Here is a 20,421-nt window from a genome sequence, read left to right on the forward strand (position 1 = left end):
TCTGAACAAAGGAAAAGAAAGATGCAATCAAAGTTAACCCGTCATTCATATGCCTTAAGCCTAGGTAGTTAACAATGGACAATTATCAACAGACTTGTGGTCATACCCCAATAAGCATAATAGAATTTATGATTCTATTCAGTTACACAGATAATTAGTGTATTCTTTTAGGCAATAGAGAGTCCCAAAATGCATCTTATGGATGAGGGACCTCGTGCATTCTGCGTTTTAAGACATTCCTTTCTTTTCATTAACAGACTGCTAGTGACTATATAACATCCAGCTGAACACTAGCAGGGGGGTACTCTTTCTGCCCCCTTCTGACGCCTATGTCAGAAGCTTTCTCTATCTCCGTTATACTTTAATAAAATTTTATTACACAAAAGCTTTGAGCGATCCAGCCTCATCTCTGGCCCCGGATTGAATTCTTCTCCTCCAGAGGCCAAGAATCCCAGCGTCTTATCGTTCAGCAACAACCTTTCACAGGGACCTGAGTGGCGACAGTAGGGCAACCAGGTCGGATTCCGCATGGTTACTCCCCACCAATGCCAAAGTCTAAGACCTTGTGCAGTATGAACAAAATCTCCATTTCCGCCTTTAGCCCCTCACCTCCCTCCCAGATCTCACTGCAGAGTTTCTGACCAGATCCACAGTCTCAACAACAATCAAATCTGTGCCTAACGACAAAAAGGCTACATGTTCTAATGGTTCTCCCTCTCCCTTAGGAAGGATGAATTCCTTCTCCAGCCCTAGAGGTCACTTTTCAGCTCTCCTTGCAATTCAGCTTGGCTTTTTCTGCCCCGATGTTTCAGGTGTGGACCATTCTTCCTTGAGGACTTAGAACTACATCACCCAGAAGTGTTGCGCTACGGAGGAGCGACGTTTATCCAATGAAAATACAGAAAGGGAGCGTTTCCGGGGAGGGGCTCCCGGTGTCTTCCTGGCGGACATTTTGATTGCTCTCAAGTTGGTGGAGCTGGACGGAAGGTCTGAGCGTGCGGTGTTGCGAGGTCTGTTACAAGCCGAGAGAGCGCAAGGGGCGTCATAGGGGACGGCGTAAGAGCTGGGGACACTGCCGCCTGCAGGTTGTGTCCGCGCCAAGTCCGACCTGACCAGTGGACGGTCCCTGCACCACTCTGTGGAAAGAAGCTCTGATGGCGGTGCCTGCCCTGAAGGACCCCGGTCAGGTAAGTGCAGTGAGTTCCGGGTTCTCCGCTGCCCGTTTCCCCACCAGAATGTGAACTCCCCAGGTGAGCAGCTTCCCGCTCATGTTGTTTGTGGCCTTAAAAAAAGTACAACTCAGGGCAGCTCCTGGCGCGGTGGTGGCGACGGCCGGCCTCCCGGGTCTTCGCTCCTCTCCGCGCCGCTGCGCCTCCTGGGCGCCGGCCGCTTGAGTCCATCGCTGAGTGCGGCCGTCGCCGAGCAGCGGAGCTGACCCGCCGTGGTCCGGGCCTCCTCTCCCCATCAGACGGTCATGGCACCGCCGTTCTCCAGGGGCACCAGAGCGATCTCCATGACCCGGGGGTGGAGGGCATGCTGCGCCCCTGCGGACCGGTTCCCGCGCCCCCCTCACCCGCAGGGCGCCCCGCGCCGGACTCCTCTCCCGCCGGCGGCCGGCCCCGCTGTGGGGCGGGCTGGGTGGCTGGCGCGGTCCCCTCGCTGGGTCCTGACGTCAAGAAGCCGCTGCCCTGCGCTCTGCCTCGCTCGGTTCTGGCAGCCAAAAGCCGCCTTCCAGCCGAGGCAACCTTCAGCCGCAGGCCCGGCCTCCACCCCGCGCGGCTCCCCGCCTCCCTCCCGCCCTCCCCTCCTCCTCCCGCCCTCCCTTCGGGGCACCGAGACCGCGGGTGTCTTCCCGAGGGCGCAGCTGGGGCCCCCGAGCGAGGGCGGGAGGAGCTGAGCTGGGCGCAGCCTGGAAGGGGAAGGCAGAGGATGGAGGAACAGGTTGTACCGAGAGCGCTGCAACCAACTCCCAGGGCGGCCAGATGAGAATAGTTCTGGATTTCAATTCACCTGGGAACCCGCTGATCGCCGAGTGGACTCTGGGGAAATGAATCCTCCTGTGTTGGAGAGCTGCGACTACAGGATGAGCCGGGGTTCGAGAGAAGGCGGTCCTTTGGAGGAATAACGGTTCTCTCTTCTTTGGGAAAAATTACAAAAAACTACAAAATTGGGTGAGGCGGAGCTATGGGCCTTGAGAGGAAAAAAATATATATGTATGTATATGTATATGTGTGTGTATATATATATAGGCTTCCCCGGTGACTCAGAATATAAAGAATATGCCTGCAATGTGGGAGACCCCTGTTCGATCCCTGGGTCAGGAAGATCCCCTGGAGAAGGGAACAGCTACCCACTCCAGTATTCTAGATATGTTTGTATCTTCAGAGGAGTGGAGAAGCCTGTCTCTTCTCATCTCCCTACAAATATTTGCACCAGAAAGTAGCTGACCGAGAATTCACCTTACAGCACTTCCCTGCCCTTGCCCTTGGGAAAGCCCTGATTCCCAGGGCAGACAGGGGTGGTCCCCCAAGCACATCAAGCCTGGCATCTCCCCAGGCAGGCAGCTGAGACTGGGGACTGGCTGCCTGGCTTCCTATTCCTACCACACACAGCCGCTGCTCTCTCCACCAATCTCATCTGTAGGAACCAGGAAGAGGGAAGGGGAGGAGGGAGAAAGACCCTGGAGAGAGCAGTTCCTGCCAGTGGAAGCTAGGAGCTGGTGACTGCAAGGAGGCTTGTATAGGGAGACTGGGAGGGGCGCTGCTGGGGAAGGAGCCTGGGAGCCTCGGAGTCCCCAGGGTGGAGAATTGTCAGGAGTAGAATAAAAACCGATATTCACTTTGCTCTGCTGTAGCAGGCCCATTCTCAGCACTTCACAAATATTGGCTGGTCTAGTCTCTCAGAATTAAAAAAAAAGTACAACTCAGAAGTTGAGTTATGTTTTATTCCGTGGGGATTTTTAGAACTTCCAGCCCAAGAAATATCTCAAGGAACCCTGGGAGAGGAAGGGGGACTCCCTCCAGGGCCTGAAAGTGGGCTCTGTCTAACACTGGGAAGTGGATTGTTCGAGGAGACACTTGTGCTGGCAAAGCAAGAGATTTTATTGGGAAGGAACTCTGGGTCAGAGAGCAATAGGGTAAGGGAACCCAGGGGAACTGCTCTGCAATGTGCATTGCAGTCTGGAGTTCTGTGGTGAGGGGATTAGCTTTGGTTGTCTTTATCCAATCATTCTGACTCCTTCCTGGTGGTGCAAACCTTGTTCAGCCAAGATGGATGCCAGTGAGGAGGATTCTGGGAGGTGGTTGGACACCTGGTGTCACTTTTTTACATTTCCTGAACTCTCCCTGTTGGTGGTGGCTTATTGGTTCCAGTGTTCCTTACCAGGACCTCTTGTTGTAAAACAGCTAATGCAAATAGTTACTATGGTACCTGGCCAGGGCAGGCAGTTTCAGTGTTCTTCCCCTAACAAAGCCAGCTTATATATAAGTTTTGCAACAAAGGGCAGGTGTTTGAACATCAAAAGATTATTGTTAAGGAAAGTCAGATAACCCAAGTTAAAGAATTAAGCACTTTTCTGTGTATGGAAAAATGTGAGAGTCTGGGCTCACTGAAATAATTTCTGTCTTGGCAATCTGAGCTCTAGTTGAAAAAGAATTTCCAGACACAAAGCATTTTAGACTAGAGCGAATTTATTGAGAACAAAGGGGAGAGGTAGAGAGGGGCACTGCAGAGACAGAGGGTGGACTTCCTAACTGACCAGGGAGAGCCGCCAGGAGACTGTCAGGGCAGCGGGTGGCTCAAGGGCTTGTGGACTGTTTATAACCTCAATGAAAAGAAAATTCCTGTGGAGAGGGGTATGTTAGGTCATTAGTCAGGATTCTGTATGTTATGTCACATGGAGGCTGGAGCTGGCTAGTTAGGAACAGGACGGCTCATAACAAACATGACAATGGTGGCCTTCGAGCTTCACTAATTTTGGAGATATTGTCCTATCATCTCAGTATAGGGCTCCACAACTCCTTTGATATGCACCTCGGCTAGCTGAGGCAAGTATCCTGTGTTTTCATATCCTGAGTTTCTCGGGACTCAGCATAGGAGTGACTAGTTTGCTAAATGGCAGGTATTCTTCCTGAATTCCCTTAGGGCTCACTGGCTGACACTAGAGGGCTGCAATCGCTGATCACTGTGACATCTTTTTTGTTTACCGATATGGCAGGAAATGTCCCATTTTTCATACTTTATCTCATGAGCCTGGCCCAGTGCAGTGAGGTCTTCAGGGGTGGTGTCCCTCTTTCTGACCACAGATGTAATGTGGTGTGGGTGAGGCTTGGAGATGCAACTGAACCAGGAACATTGGGGAACCTGGAGTCCATCCTGTTTCTTCAAAAAACAAAGTTCGAGGCCAGGCTGCATCTGGAGTGGCAGATGAGAGGTTGTACCTTTCTTCTTAGAGTGCTGGGAGTGCTGGAGAGTTTTGAGTAAAGGAAGCACATGATATCTGGGCTTTTAAAAATTCTCCAAGGCCTGTTCAGTGGAAGAAAAGTCTGTAGCTGTTGATGAGGACTTGAGCAATGGAAAGTGTGGCTTCTCAAAGCTCACAGCTGATAAAAGGTAGTACTGAGGATGGAGTCACACAGGAGATGTTAGCCAGTCAGCCTGAGGTTATCTGGCTATGGTACCAGGCAGCTGCCCTGGCAAGTCCTGAGCCTCTGGAGCACTGCCCTGGTCACTTTCCTCTGTGGTCTGCATGTTCCCACAGATTCCCACAGCTGCAGAAGAACATTTAGTAAATGGAGGTTGTCCCAGTCCCTTACTTGTTCACACTCTCACGCACACATTTTCTGTATTTGAGGAGGGTCTTGGGGCTCTTAACCTGCCATTCTCCCAACACTTCGGTTTGGGGACCTTGGCAACCCTGTGCCTGAGGTAGTGAGTGCACACTGGTTCTATGGAGGAAGTATGGAACAGTGAAACCCATACCAGTATATCATAGTGCTTTGAGGTGAGGCTAAGCTGGTTAAGGTAAGTGCGGGTCTTTTTTTTCTGGTGGGAATAAACAACAGGGAAGAGCAGAATTTCAACTTGAAATTAAATGCCTGTGTGTTCCAGAGGCAACAGGAAGTTCAGATCACGGGAGGGAGCTTTTCTTTCCCAGGTATCAGGAGAATCCATCAGGTTGGACAGTAGGGGAGATGAGTGAGAAGATGGAAGGTGTAAGACTGTTCATGATTTTATTTGTCCCTATTATACCAGAGCCGTGTGACCTTTGAGGATGTAGCTGTGTACTTCTCCCAGGAAGAATGGTGTCTTCTTGATGAGGCTCAGATACAACTGTACCTTGATGTCATGTTGGAGAACTTTGCACTTGTATGCATGCTGGGTAAGGCGCGCACTCCCTCCTCTATCCTCCTGAGCTAGACTCTGCCTTTCTTCTTTTCCCCAGGGACAGCTCTGTCTTTCTTACATGTGGACCATGGTCACCATGTATCTGACATTTATTTGTGCCTGTCTGTACAGAAGAGTGTTGTCACTGACATGGGCACTGCTAAACAGATGGTGAGCTATTCTTCCCACAACCTTTTCCAAGGTTCCAGTTTCCCTACATACATGCCTGCAGCTTTATTTTCTGTCTTCTGATGATTACCATCTAATGGATATGTAGTGGTATATCTTTATCATTTCCATTGCATTTCCATTATGGTCTGCTTATTGGCCATTTGTATATCTTTTTTGTTGTTGTTGTTCAAGCCACATTAACTTATGGGATCTCAGTTCTCCGACCAGGGATTGAACCTGGGCCTATGATTGTGAATGTGTAGAGTCTCAACCACTCTAATGTCAGGGAATTCCTGTGTATATCTTTTAAAAATATCTATTCAGGTCCCTTTCCCATTTTTTTTTCATCAGTTTGGTTTTTTAGTTGTTGAGTTCTAGACTTCCTCCATATATTCTAGATATAAATTCCTTGTTGTACTCTGTGGTTGCCTTTTTACTATGATTATAGTTCCCTGTGATGTACAATAGGTCAGTTTTTTCCTTTTCCCCTATACCTTTCTTGAGGTATAATTGACAGATGACATTAAGTTAAAGGTATGAAACAAAAAAAAAAGTTCATTTTTTTGAGGTCCAGTATCTCGTTTATTATTTTGTTGCTTGTGCTTTTGTTGTCATAGACAAGAAATCATGCCCAAATTCAACATTTTGAAGCTTTTGCCCTTTGTACGTATCTTGGTAGATTTATAACTAAATATCACTTTCTTTCTCTCTTTTTTTGTACTCACGTACATGGTATTGAGTTTTTAGCCTCAAATTTCAGTTTTTTGTGGGGCTGGTATGTAGGTCAGTGATTGGTTTTTATAGTGTAACTTTGTATCCTGAAAACTTTGTTGTTCTTTAGTGAAAGCAGGCTTATTTAGAGATACACTCAGAATGTGGGCCATCTCAGAAGGGGAAAATGGCCTGTAATTACTTCTTAGTTCTAGGATATTTTTGGCAGGATGTCTATATTGGGGGTTTTTGATGTACCTGATCATGTCATCTGAGAGTGAAGACAATTTTCCTTCCTTCCCAATCAGTACACCTTTTCCTAATTAAACTAAAAAGCTTCTAAACAGCAAAAGAAACTATCAACAAAATCAAAGGATAACCTACCTAATGGGAGAAAATATTTGCAAGCCATATATTTAAAGGGTAAATATTCCAAAATATAAGAACTTACATAACTTGATACCAATCAATATACCTTTTGTATAAACTCCTCATCTCATTGTATTAGTTGTCTTCCAATAAAAATTTGAAAAGGAGTGGTAAGAGAGAACACCCTTCCTTCTTATTCATCTTAGTGGGAAAGCTAATTTTTCTCTAATAAGCATAATGATAGCTAGAGGGTTTTATTGAGGTTATCAGTTTGAAGTTTTTCCTCTAAGTTTACTAGTAGATGTATTTTTTTTAATATATCATAAATGCAGGTTGGATTTTGTAAAGTCCTTTTTCTGCATCAATTGATGAGATTGTGTTTTTAAGTATTGATAAGTATTATGTTAACTGACTTTCAAATGTTAAACCAGTTTCACTTGCTCAGTTGATCATGGTATATAATTCTTTTTTTTTTTTTTTTTTGGGTTTCAAATTGAATATTTTATTAACATGGTAGTTGTCTTTGTAACATGTGCACACACACTCGCACACTCAGAATGATCTGCCTGGGAGAAAAAAAGACTAGGTATGCCTAAGGGGAAATGAAAAATAAAAAAATTCCTGGTAGGTTTTTCATTATTGTAGGCGATTATGTCCACATCACTTACAAAGCTATTGCCAAATCTGTCCAAGGAAGCAGAGTTTGAGAGGGGAAGAAAAAAAATCTTGGGAAAAATTCGACAGTGGCATAGCAGAGCTCTCAATATGAGAAAGCTGACATAATGTGGACTTTTGCTGTGAATTTTGTCTTTGCAAAATATGGGGAGAGGTTTGTCAATGGGCAGAAAATAAGAGAAGGCGGTGTGAAGTTATACAGTGTTTTAGTCGATTTTTAAAAGTTGTTAAATTTTTTGTGTGTATGTCTATGAGAGATATTATTCTATAGTTTTATTTTAATGTTTTTGGTTTGGTATTAAAGTAATACTGGCCTCACAGAATGAGTTGGGAGGTATCCCTTTGTTTCTGTCTTCTGAAAGAGATTGTAGATAATTGTATAATACATTCTCTCATTACATGTTTGGAAGAATTCAGCAGTGAAACACTCTGAGCCAGTTAGATTCTCTTTTGGGAGGTTATTAATTATTGATTCATTTTTTTCTTTTTGGCCACAATGCATAGCATGGAGGATCTTAGGCCCTGACCAGGAATTGAATGCATGCCCCATGCAGTGGAAGCACAGAGCTTAACCATTGGAACCCCAGTGAGGCCCCTTGATTCATTTTTTTTTTTTTTAATTCATTTTCTTTAATTGACACGGACCTATTCAGATTATCTGTTGTGTGGGTTTTGGTAGACTGTCTTTCAGGGAATTGATCCCTTGCATCTAGGTGATCAAATTCATGGGGTTAGAGATTGCTTGTATTTTTCATTATTATTCTTTTACTCTCCATGGTATCTACAGTTATGTTTTACTTTGAATTTTTTATGTTATTAATTTGTGTTCTCTGTTTTTATCTTCATGAGCCTGACTAGACTGCTGTGAACATACGAGTCTATCTCTTTTTGAATTATAGTTTTTGGCCAGATATATGCCCAGGAATTAGATTGATGGATCATAATGGCAACATTACTTTTAACTTCTTGAGAAACATCTATACTGTTTTTCATAATGGCTACACCAACAGCATTTGTTATTTGTAGACTTTTGTTTTTAATATGTGTGTATGTAAGTATTTATTTGGCTATTCTGGGTCTTAGTTGGGATACCCGGGAACTTTTAGGTGCTACATGCAAACTCTTATCTGGAGCTTGTGGAATCTTAATTCCCTGACCAGGGATGGAATCTGGGCCCCCTGCATTGGGAGCATGAAGGTTTCTTGTTTTTTTTTTTTTTTTTGGTAAGCAAGGGAGCATGGAGTCTTAGCCATTGGACCACCAGGGAAGCCCCTGTAGACTTCTTAATAAATGACCATTCTGCCTGGTGTGAGGTGGTACCTCATTGTAGTTTTGATTTGCATTTCTTTCTTTTGTTTTTCTCTTTGCTTTTCAGTTTTGGAAGTTTCTACAAAGAGAACATCAAGCACAGAGATTCTTTCCTCAGCTGTGTCCAGTGTATCAATAAGCCCATCATATTCATTCTTCATGTCTTTTATAGTCTTTTGACTTCTAGAATTTTGAGTTCTTTCTTTGAATTTCCATTTCTCAAATGTCCAACTCTTTGCGACCCTGTGGACTGCAGCATGCGGCCAGACTTCCTGTCCATCATAAACTCCCAACTCTACCAAACATTAATCAGCATATATATCATACTTGTTTTGTATTTCCAGTCTGGTAATTACAACATCCTTGTGATAGCTGATTCTGGTTTTGAAGTTTCCTTTGTTCATATTGCTTTTCACCATTTAGTATGCTGTGTAATTTTTTCTTGATAACTGGCATGATGTATGGGGTAAAAGGAACCGCTATAAATAGGCCTTTATTCATGTGTTGGTAAGATGTGGAGAAGGGAAGCCTGCACAGTACTGGAAGCATTCATAGCATGTTTACTTATCAGTCTTTTAATGAGCTTGTGTGTCTGGACTATGAACTTCACAAGTTACTTTCAATTTATTTTCCTTCCATTAGGTGGGACAGCAATGTGTAGAGAGGGCTGGAATTGAGCACTTGTTTTTCTTGTCAGTTGAGCTTCCCTGGTGACTCAGAGGTTAAAGCGTCTGCCTCCAATGCAGGAGACCCAGGTTTGAAACCTGGGTCAGGAAGATCCCCTGGAGAAGGAAGTGGCAACCCACTCCAGTATTCTTGCCTGGAGAATCCCATGGATGGAGGAGCCTGGTAGGCTACAGTCCACAGGGTCACAAAGAGTCGGACATGACCGAGCGACTTCACTTTCTTTCACTTTCTTTTCTTGTCAGTTAACCTTATTAAGAAGAACAGAATGTTCTGGCTATTTTATTTGTCTGATCTTTATCATTTCCTTTTTCAGAATGCTTTGTCTCTTTAATTTGGTGGTTTTTTTTTTTTGGTAGTTTATCAAGTTCTCAAGATAGATTATGATTTATATATATATATATATTCATTTATTTTTATTAGTTGGAGGTTAATTACCTTATAATATTGTGGTGTTTTTTGTCATACATTGACATGAATCAGCCATGGATGATCCCCCCTCCCACCTCCCTCCCGATATTTCTTTTTTTAATACAAGCATTTTTTGCTGTAAATGTTCTCCTTAGTACGGCCTTTGCTGCATCCTGTAGTTTTAGTATGTGGTGTTTTGTTCTCATTAGTCTATTAAATATTCTCTGATTTCCCTTGTGATTATTTTCTTGAACCTATTTATTTCCAGAAATGTGTAGATATTTCAGTTTTCCATGTTATGTTATGGATCTTCATTCTGTTGTGGTTAGAGAGGCTAGTTGGTATAAACTTTATCTAATTAAATTTATTGTTCCTATCCATTACTGAGAATAGAGTATTGAAGTTTCCAGATATTAGTGTAGAACTGTCTGTTTCTCCTTTTGATTGTTAGTTTTTGCGTCATGTATTTCAGTGATCTACTATTGAGTGTGTGAATATTTATACTTATTGCCTCATGTTACATTGAATCTTCTCAAAATAAATGTCCTTCATAGTCTTTTTAGATTTAAATTCTTTGTTTGGTATGATTTATAGCTACTCCTGTGTGCTTTTTGTTACTATTTGCATGAAATATCTTTATCTACATTTCAGTTTCAACTTGTGTTTTGTCAACAGCATACAGTTGTTGTTGTTGTTGTTGTCTTGGATTGTGCCACACAGCCTGTGAATTCTTCCTTCTGTGGCCAGGGATTGAACCCATGCCCTCAGCAGTGAAAGTGCAGAATCCTAACCACTGGACTGCCAGGGAGTTTGCTAGATCATTTTTTTAAATCTATTCTGCCAGTCTGTGTTTTGCTCTGAGAGGTTAATCTATTTACTTTAAAGCAGTTATTGATGAGAGGTATTTTTTTTTCGTCTTGCTCTTTGTTTTCTATATACGCCTTGAAGCTTTCTCATTTCTTACTTTTTGTTATTTTCTCCTTTTGTATTTAGTTGATTTTTTTTTTGTAGTGAAATATCTTAATTCCCTTTTCATTTCCTTTGTATACATTATAAAACTTTTTTTTTTTGCTATTTACCATGGGGATTACATTTAATATCCTAAAGCTAGAGCATATTAATTTTAGTTTATACCAGCTTGCCATCAATAACATTAAAAAAATTCTGGGAATTCCCTGGTGGTCCAGTGGTTAGGACTCTGCAGTCTCACTGCTATGGTCCTGGGTTCAATCTATGGTCTGGAACTAAAATACTGAGAGCCGTGCTGGCAGGCCAAAAAAAATTTTTTTTCTGCTTCTATACAGCTTTGTCTGTATCATTTTACTCGTTAGTGTCTTTTCAGTTCAACTTGAAGGACTCCCTTTAGCATTTCTTGAACTTCCTCATCTTTTGTTTACCTGGGAATATGCTAATTTCTCCTTCATTTTTGAAGGAATCTTGGTAGGTTTTTTTCCTTCAGCCATCTCTGAACGTATCAGCCCACTGTCTTCTGGCCTTCCCAGGTTTCCCATGAGAAATCTGCTAATGATACTGTTTGGGACCCTTTGTCTGTGATGAGTCACTTCTCTCACTGATTTCAAGATTCTCTGAGATTCTCTGAGTTTCAGCAGTTTGATTATAATGTGCCACAATGTGGGTCTTCTCGTTTATTCTGCACAGACAATAAATGAATAATAAAAAAAAATCATAAAAGACAACCACTTCTTTGTGAGTGAGTTGCTTGTGAGTTTTTGTTGTTGAAAACTGAACACTGGCATTTTATGGTTGTAAGTCTGGAGATACTGTGCTTGCCATTAACCAGGGTTTGCTGGGTGGGGGGTTCTCCTTGTTTTTGATGTTTTTAGGGTGTCTCTTTCCTGTATATTGATATGAGATGTAAACTGACAGGCCTGTCAGTGTGCTTTTCCTTGGGGGTGCACCATGACTTAAATTTCCACAATATAAGTGGTTCTCTTTTATGGGTTTTTTTTTTTATTATTATTCATTTATTGTCTGTGCCAGGTCTTCATTGATATATAGGCTTTTCTCTAGTTGTTGTGAGCAGGGGCTGCGCTGTAGTAGTGCATGGGCTTCTCATTGCTGTGGCTTCTCTTGTTGCAGAGCACAGGCTCAAGGGTGTGTGGCCTTCAGTAATTGCAGCACATGGGCTCAGTAGTTGCGGCTCCCAGGCTCTAGAGCACAGGCTCAGTAGTTGTGGCACATGCACATAGTTGCTCCACAGCATGTGGCATCTTCCCAGACAGGAGATTGAACCTGTGTCTCCTGCATTGACAGGCGGACTCTTCATCACTGAGCCACCAGGGAAGCCCAGTGTTTGCTCTTGATTGCCTTAGTCCTCAAATGTGTCACTCTCAAAAGGGAAAAAACAGAAAAATGAAGAGGAGGCAGTGAGACACTGGCTCTTAAAATCTTCAGCCAGAGGGAGAGGAGATTTATGTATCGGTGGTACCATTTACAGCAATGAGTGTCCACCTCTGTATTACTCACATTCATTCAGGAGCAGCAGCCAGCAGTCAGACTATATTAGATCACTGACATCTGGTGGACTAACTAGGTCCTTCCTTATTTTCCACGCTGGCTCATAAAAAGCATGTGCAGTCTGCTCTAGAAACATGTACACAGTAGCCCGCCATGGGACTTTGGGTTGGGGAATGGGCAGCTCCAGAGGCTAAGAACTGAACTTGACTGAAATAAATTTAACTTGGGAAACTGCAGATCTTCAATAGATTCGAGTTCCGAGAGCTACATTTATTGGATTCTGTCAGCACAGTTATTGTTAAGGCAAGGAGATGGAATCCTAACATTTTGTATTCCATCTGCTGCACATCCTTTCATCTGGTTCCATCAGAGCTTCTTTTTGCAGTATTTAAATATTGTCCCTTTTTGTGTGCTGAGTTCTTCTGGGCTGGTGTTGGCTACTCACCTGACCTGCTGTTCTATTAAGAGTTGTATCATTTGCCTTCCATGTAGTTGTTGAACTGAGAGTGGACAGTCCTTCATGCTTCGCAGGATGGACATGACTCTGGTCTCAGCACAAAGCACTTGCAGTTAGCCTGGCCAAGTTGAATGGCAGCTGGTATAGCTTAATGTCAGGTCTGTGTTCAAGTCATTCCAGGAACCTATCCTGTTTGACTAGTGCTTTTAGTGTGATTACCAGTGGCCACAAGTCATTTCTATAGTCTTCTCTCCATTCTTGACACTACCAACTTGCAATTTTTTCTACTTCTCATTATTTATTTATCCATTTATTTTATTTTTGGCTGGATTCTCATTGCTTTGCAAGGGCTTTCTATAGTTGTGGCAAGTGGGGGCTACTCTTTGTTGTGGTACGCAGGCTTCTCATTGTGGTAGCTACTCTCATTGCAGAGCATGGGCTCTAGGCCTGCAAGTTTCAGTAGTTGTAGCACACAGGCTCAGTAGCTGTGCATGGTATTAGTTGCTTCACAGCATGTGGAATCGTTGCAGACCCAGCCTCAAATCCATGTCCCCTCCATTGGCAGGTGGATTCTTACCCACTGAGCCACCAGGGAAGCCCTACTTGTCATTTTCATTCTGACTCCAGCCTGGGATTAATTCCCTACCACCTCTCTAAACTGTTTATTTCATTGGTCTTCACAGTATTTTCTCCAGAGTATTTTTCTGACACTGTTTATATCCTGAAACAAGGGACTATCCCTTAATATTCCTTAAACACCAGGTACCTGTTCCAGTTAGATTTTCTGAGGCCTGGACGTACAGTTCTGCAGAGAAAAGGTCACCAGCTGTTGTGGTCTAGGCAGAAGCTATTGATAAGAGTGAACTATAGAAAAGGCCTTTCACCCTTTCTCCATACCCAATCCTTGCATCCTGTGTTTGCTGAGACCTCATCTATTCTGTGACCTTAAAGCCCTGTAACACAGACCAGCTGCTTCCTCAGTCTGACCCTAACTCCATTTCCTGAACACAGTCTTGTGGACTCGTTCTTTCAAGTGTCAGATGTACAGTTGTGATGGTGTCATTTCCCTGTACTAAACTCAATGTGGACTTCACTATTGTTTTCAGGTTCTTGGCCTGGAGCTGGGGATGAAGAGACACTTTTTGAACAGAGCAAATCGGTAGGAGTGTCACAGATTGGGACTCCCAGGGCAGATTCGTCTGCTGAGAATGTCCAGCCCTGTAAGATATGCATCCTGGTCTTGAGAAACATTTTGCACTTGACTGAAGAGCAGGGAACAAATAGTGGACAGAAAGCATACTCATGTGGGACACATGGAAAACAGTTCTGTTTCACTGCAGACATTCAGCAGCACCAGAAGCAGCACACGAGAGAGAATCTTTTACAATATGTTAAGGGGAAACTCTCATTTTTGAAGAGCTGCACAATCCATGCATCAGGAAGTCTCTCCCCATACAGTGAGATTGGGAAGGAATTCGTGGCCAACATGGGAGTTCAGCCACAGATAAAAAACACCAGGAATCAACAAAACAACAGTAAGGAGTGTGAAACTGTTTTTCACAGTGGAAAAAGTCATCAGAGCTGGGGAGAAGGCAAGAAAGCCTCCAGCCGCACAGACATACTTGTTCAAGATGAGAGAATCCTCACTAGTGAACGGTCTTGTGAGTTCACAGGCGGCACTCACAAAAGTAACCATGTTCAGCACCAGAAAGGTCACATTAGACAAAGGTCTTCCGAGTGCACTGAATGTGGGAAATCCTTTGGCCAAAGAAAGTATCTCAGGATTCATAGGCGAATTCACACTGGAGAAAGGCCTTATCAGTGCAAGGAATGTGATAAATCTTTTACCTATAAGAACCGTTTCATTGGACATCAGAGAATTCATACTGGAGAAAGGCCATATGAATGCACTCAATGTGGAAAATGTTTTACCCATCAATCCTCTTTCTATGTACATCAAAGAATTCACACTGGAGAAAGGCCTTATAAGTGCAATGAATGTGGGAAGTCTTTTATCAACAACTCCAATTTCCATAGACATCAGAGAATTCACCAAGGAGAAAGGCCTTATACGTGTAATGTATGTGGGAAATCTTTTATAACTCTGGCTGGCATCCGATATCATCAGAAAGTTCACAACGGGGGAGTGCTGAATAAGAGCAGTGACTCTGGGACATCCTTTAATCAAATGCAGCAACTCAGTTCCAGTAGGAAAATCCACACTGGAGAAAAGCCTTATGAGTGCAGTGAATGTGGGAAATCTTTTACTGCCAGCTCTAGCCTTTGGTATCATCAGAGAATTCACAGTGGAGAAAGGCCTCATGAATGCAGTGAATGTGGGAAATCTTTCATTGTTAGGTTGAGCCTTCGCAATCATCAGAGAGTTCACACTGAAGAAAGGCCTTATAAGTGCAATGAATGTGGAAAATGTTTTACTAGCAGTTCGAGCCTTCTTCGTCATCAGAGAGTTCACAATGGAAAAAGGCCTTATGAGTGCAGTGAATGTGGGAAATCTTTTACTGCTAGCTATGGCCTTCGGTATCATCAGAGAGTTCACAGTGGAGAAAAACCTTACGAGTGCAGTGAATGTGGGAAATCTTTTACTGCCAGCTCTAGCCTTCGGTATCACCAGAGAGTTCACAGTGGAGAAAAACCTTATGAATGCAGTAAATGTGGGAAATCTTTTACTGCTAGCTATGGCCTTCGGTATCATCAGAGAGTTCACCATTGAGAAAAACCTTATAAGTTCAGTGAATGTGGGAATCTTCTACTGCTAGCTCTGGCCTTCAGTATCATCAGAGTTCACAGTGGAGAAAGGCCTCATGAATGCAGTGAATGTGGGAAATCTTTCATTGTTAGGTTGAGCCTTCGCAATCATCAGAGAGTTCACACTGAAGAAAGGCCTTATAAGTGCAATGAATGTGGAAAATGTTTTACTAGCAGTTCGAGCCTTCTTCGTCATCAGAGAGTTCACAATGGAAAAAGGCCTTATGAGTGCAGTGAATGGGAAATCTTTTACTGCTAGCTATGGCCTTCGGTATCATCAGAGAGTTCACAGTGGAGAAAAACCTTACGAGTGCAGTGAATGTGGGAAATCTTTTACTGCTAGCTCTAGCCTTCGGTATCACCAGAGAGTTCACAGTGGAGAAAAACCTTATGAGTGCAGTAAATGTAGGAAGTCTTTTACTGCTAGCTGTGGCCTTCGGTATCATCAGAGAGCTCACCATTGAGAAAAACCTTATAAGTTCAGTGAATGTGGGAAATCTACTGCTAGCTCTGGCCTTCAGTATCATCAGAGTTCACAGTGGAGAAAGGACTTATGAATGCAGTGAATGCAGGAAGTCTTTTATTAATAAGTCCAGTCTTTTTGATCATCAGAGAATTCACACTGGAGAAAGGCCTTTTGAGTGCAGTGAATGTGGGAAATCTTAATAGTGGATCAGGTCTATTTGGTTATCAGAGAGTTCACACTGGAGAAGGGGACTTATGAATGCAGCTAATGAGGACAGCACTAGCGTTGGAGTTGGGGGTGGGTAACAGCATGGGAGGCCACAAGTGCAGTCATCAGGCAGCAAATGGACTATTTCTAGGGAGGAATTTGAGGCACAGAGAGGCTGTGTTTTCTAATTATTACCTCCCAGCAATGGACAGATATTCGGGATTCAGTGTCAGGTTGCCTATTTTCAGGACAAGAGAAGTCTGGTCACTGTAATCTTCTTTCCCTTCCAACCCAGCTTTGGGAACTCAAAGAAGACCTAATCATCCTCTGCCCCCATCCTCAGCTCATACACTGCGCTCCATGCTCAGTGGTCATGACTATCCACTGAAAAGCAACATTCATGGCTTTCCTGTGAATGAATGATCCCATTATCTACCTAGTAATGCTCTGTTCCCAGCACCTCCGTCCCACAGCATTGCACTGGGTTTAGCACAGCCAGGAGTGAAGAAGAGACTTGTATGATACTGTATGATATCTCTTATGTGCAATTTTAAAACAATACAAAATAATACACATGCAAAACAGAAACAAACTCAGGTTTAGGGGCTTCACTGGTGGCTCACTGATAAAGAACCTGCCTGCCAGTGCAGGAGATGTGGGTTCAATCCTGGGTCAGGATGATCCTCTGGAGAGGAAATGGCAACCCACTCCAGTATTCTTGCCTGGAGAATCCCGTGGACAGGGGAGCCTGGTAGGCTACAGTCCATGGGTTCTCAAAGAGTTAGACATGACTTAGCAACTACACAGATGTAGAAAACAAACTAATGGATATCAAAGGAGAGACAAAAGTGTGATAGAACAAATGATGTGTATGGGATTAAGAGATTAAAAACTCCTATTTATAAAACAGCAACAGGTTTATATTGTATCAGATAAAGAATTATAGCTATTATTGTATAATAACATTTGGTGGAGTATAATCTGTAAAATACTGAATCACTGTGCTGTACACCTGAAACTAGCATAATATTGTAAATCTACTGCAATTAAAAATAAAAAAATTTAAAAATTAAAAAATAAACAGGTGAATTTTCCACAGAGAATTGTTAATATTGTATTTTCTGGATGGTACAAACCACCAGACATTTAATAAAGGGAGTTTCTATAAAAGTGATTTGTAGTATTTATGAGATGATCAGTCAGGTGTGGCTATAAGGAAAAAACAACAACAGGAAAACATTGATGCTCACAGATCCTGGAAACACATGGGAAGGTTATCAGGGTAGTCATGAGACATAAGGCAGGAGTGGGAAGTGTTCAGACCACTGTCTGCTAAGGTTCTATGGGAAAGGCCTGGCAGAGAGGGGTAAACACCTTAGGATTGCTTGCTTTGAATAACTTTGGACTTCATGCTATAGGGGTGGCCTCTAGTTGCCTGGTGCCTGGTGCTGTGATGATGAAGGAAGAGAAACATTGCCTCCAGGGGTGTTCAGCCATGTGGAGGATGTGTGGCTCTTGATTGTTAAGTTTGTTTTCACAGAGAGGCAGGACAAATTTGAGTATCACATGAGGAGCTAGTATATTTTGCTATATGAGAAAGAAATAGTCACTTGGCTGCTTAACCACATGTGCCATGTCACTTTGGCCATGACCTCTCTGGCTACTGATAATGGGCATGGGGACTAGAAATAAAAATGCCAGTCAGGGCTTGCAGCTATTATGAATCAGTGGCCTACCTGAGATGAATTTCCTTCATTTCATAAACATTCCTGAACGGGAGGTGTCTGGTGGGGGAACAAAGCGGATCCTGTCCCTGTGGTGTAAACAAGCACGTGGTAACAAATTGTATCTCCCAGTTTGATGTTTCTTTCCATTTTCCCAGGACACCCTACTAGATAATGAAGCATAATTAGGTTAATTAATTACCATATAACAAGTTTTTCACTCTTAGCAATAGAAGGCAGGAATATACTCCTTAACCATTTTACCCCCAGGATGTAGCAGAAAAGAATAAAAATTAATTTTAAAAAGAAAAAAAAAAACAATGAGTAATTGATCCAAATGCCAAAATGAGAGAAAACTTACAGATGTTTAACAAGAGTAGGAAAAGCATTTGTTTCTGGTGCAGAAGGCAAAGAGAGAAACAAGTGTCACTGCTGATATGCACAAAGGAGCTGGAAGCTGGGAAATGTGAAGGAAGCTAGTAGCACAGTGTCCATCAGTCACTGGCATGGATTTAGAATCATAGCGACAGAAAGTCAAAATAGAAGAGAGAGTAAAAACAGTTGAGGAAGCTCACCAGGATCAGGATGGCGTGTGGCTCTGGCATCATGGGAAGGTCTGGGGAAATTCTGTTGCTGTGAATGTGTTGGACCTGCTGCTTGTCTGTGAAGGACAGAGATCATGTGCCCACTAGTCCAGATCGTGACGCCCAAACAGTAGAATCCAGTTAAGAAAAGCCAAATACATCTGCATCTAACATCTGACAGAGTATGTCAGACATAACTGAGGAACTGTATCCAAAATTTTCTGAATGGAGCCCCCCAGAGAGCTCCATCACATGTATACATGTACTGGTGGCATTACTGTAAATTGTGCGATCTCCCATTGTTAACTTGTTCAGTGACCAAGTCATTTCCCACTCTTTGCCACCCCATGCCAGCTTCCTCTGTCCTCCACAATCTCCCAGAGTTTGCTCAAATTCATATTCATTGAGTTGATGATGCTATCTAACCATCTCATCCTCTGCACCCCCCCATTCTCCTCTTGCCTTCAGTCTTTGCCAGAATGAGGGTCTTTTCCAGTGAGTCAGCTCTAGGCATCCAATGTCCAAAGTATTGGAGCTTCAGCTTCAGCATCAATCCTTCCAGTGAATATTCAGGGTTCATTTCCTTTAGGATTGACTGGTTTGATCTCCTTGCAGTCCAAAGGACTCCCAAGAGTCTTCTGATTGATCCCAAGTGTATGCCCAAGTAGCCAGTACTGTGACCTTTGGCAAGAGACTGAGGACAAAAGCCACCTCTTCTGCAAGTGGGAAACACCAGAGCTCCAGGAACAGCTCTGTCATGTATCAAGGCCTTGCTGTTGCACTGTTTACTGGGTGTTGTGTTGCTTTAATAACCGAGAAAATAAGGTAACTGGGTACAGAGTGTCACAAGTTCAGGTCCTGTGAAAGCCTTCCTTTATGAGAGGGTTGAGTAAGCATCCAGCAGTTGTTGCTCACATGGCATGTCGTGACATTGAAACAGACAACACTTGGTACCAGAAGACCCTGGGTAGCTTACTGCCATCATGGGCCCAGAGACTGCAGAGCATAGGAGGTGTGTGCAGAGCTTCGACCGAGGAGTCTCCAGGAGGCAGCAAAATAAGTGCCTGTTAGGGACTTTGCTCACGGTCCAATGGTTAAGACTCCACGTACCCAATTTAGATCCCTCGTTGAAGGAGCGAAGATCCTGCATGCTGTGTGGCACAGCCAAAAAAAAAGTATCTGTTGAATGGTTGGCCATGTGAACTGATTAGGACTTTTTCTTATAAAGGCCCCAAAGTGGGATGATCTTTGAGTGACTGTATAAATAAGCCTTAGTCATCAATGCAGAATATCTTGCCTCTAAAAGTCAGAAAGATCCAATAGGTTTGGCCCCTCTGAGACTGATGGAAGCTGACAAAATCAGAAGTTGTCCTTTAACCACATTAGCAATAGAGTAGCCCGTACAAACACTGGATGGAGCTAAGAAATTTACTGTGCTGGCATGACACTGAAATGTGTGGGGCTGTAGCCCATCTGTTGTCTGTAAGCACAATGATGAATGTATGTCTTGCACAAGTGTCTTGCAAATCCCCTCACAAGGGGATGTCATCAATGAAGCTCCATAATTGGGTGCTTGAGCACAGATGGGTCCAATAAAGTTCTTGTCCAGTGAGGTTGTATGTGATACCTGAACCTTTGAGGTATCCCATGGGCAACTAAGTAAAGGTGTATTGTACTGAGTTCCTGTGTAGGTGAAGAGGCTCTTGAAATAGGCATATGAGGATTGAATACACATTCATTTCAATTATGAGTGAGCTATAGGGATCTCAGTGGATGGAACCAGGATATCAAGAAGTCACCATGAGATGCTGTTCCTCCTAGGACACTTAATATCTATCTATGATAGTGTCTCAGATGTAAACAAAATTGGTTACTTCTCACTTTAAGTTAATGAACATGATTTGTATGTTAAACATATATTTTTTAAAAAAAACATTCAATCTTGGCTGTGTTGGGTCCTGTTGTGGCACACGAGATCTTCCTTGGGGCATTCAGGCTCCAGAGCACGTGTGGGCTCTAGTTTGT

The 20,421-nt window shown here is 43.2% G+C and overlaps 1 protein-coding gene across 1 annotated transcript; it reads left to right on the plus strand.

Moving 5' to 3' along the window:
* Positions 1-952: 952 nt before the first annotated feature.
* LOC122692673 (zinc finger protein 211-like) lies at positions 953-18,118 on the plus strand. The gene is made up of 3 exons (XM_043900478.1): positions 953-1,187; positions 5,254-5,380; positions 13,756-18,118. The coding sequence occupies exons 1-3, from the start codon at positions 1,155-1,157 to the stop codon at positions 15,378-15,380; spliced, it is 1,785 nt and encodes a 594-aa protein (XP_043756413.1). The 5' UTR covers positions 953-1,154; the 3' UTR covers positions 15,381-18,118.
* Positions 18,119-20,421: the final 2,303 nt, after the last annotated feature.

This window comes from Cervus elaphus, chromosome 4 (genome assembly GCF_910594005.1).
Source record: "Cervus elaphus chromosome 4, mCerEla1.1, whole genome shotgun sequence".
Lineage (NCBI taxonomy): Eukaryota > Metazoa > Chordata > Mammalia > Artiodactyla > Cervidae > Cervus > Cervus elaphus.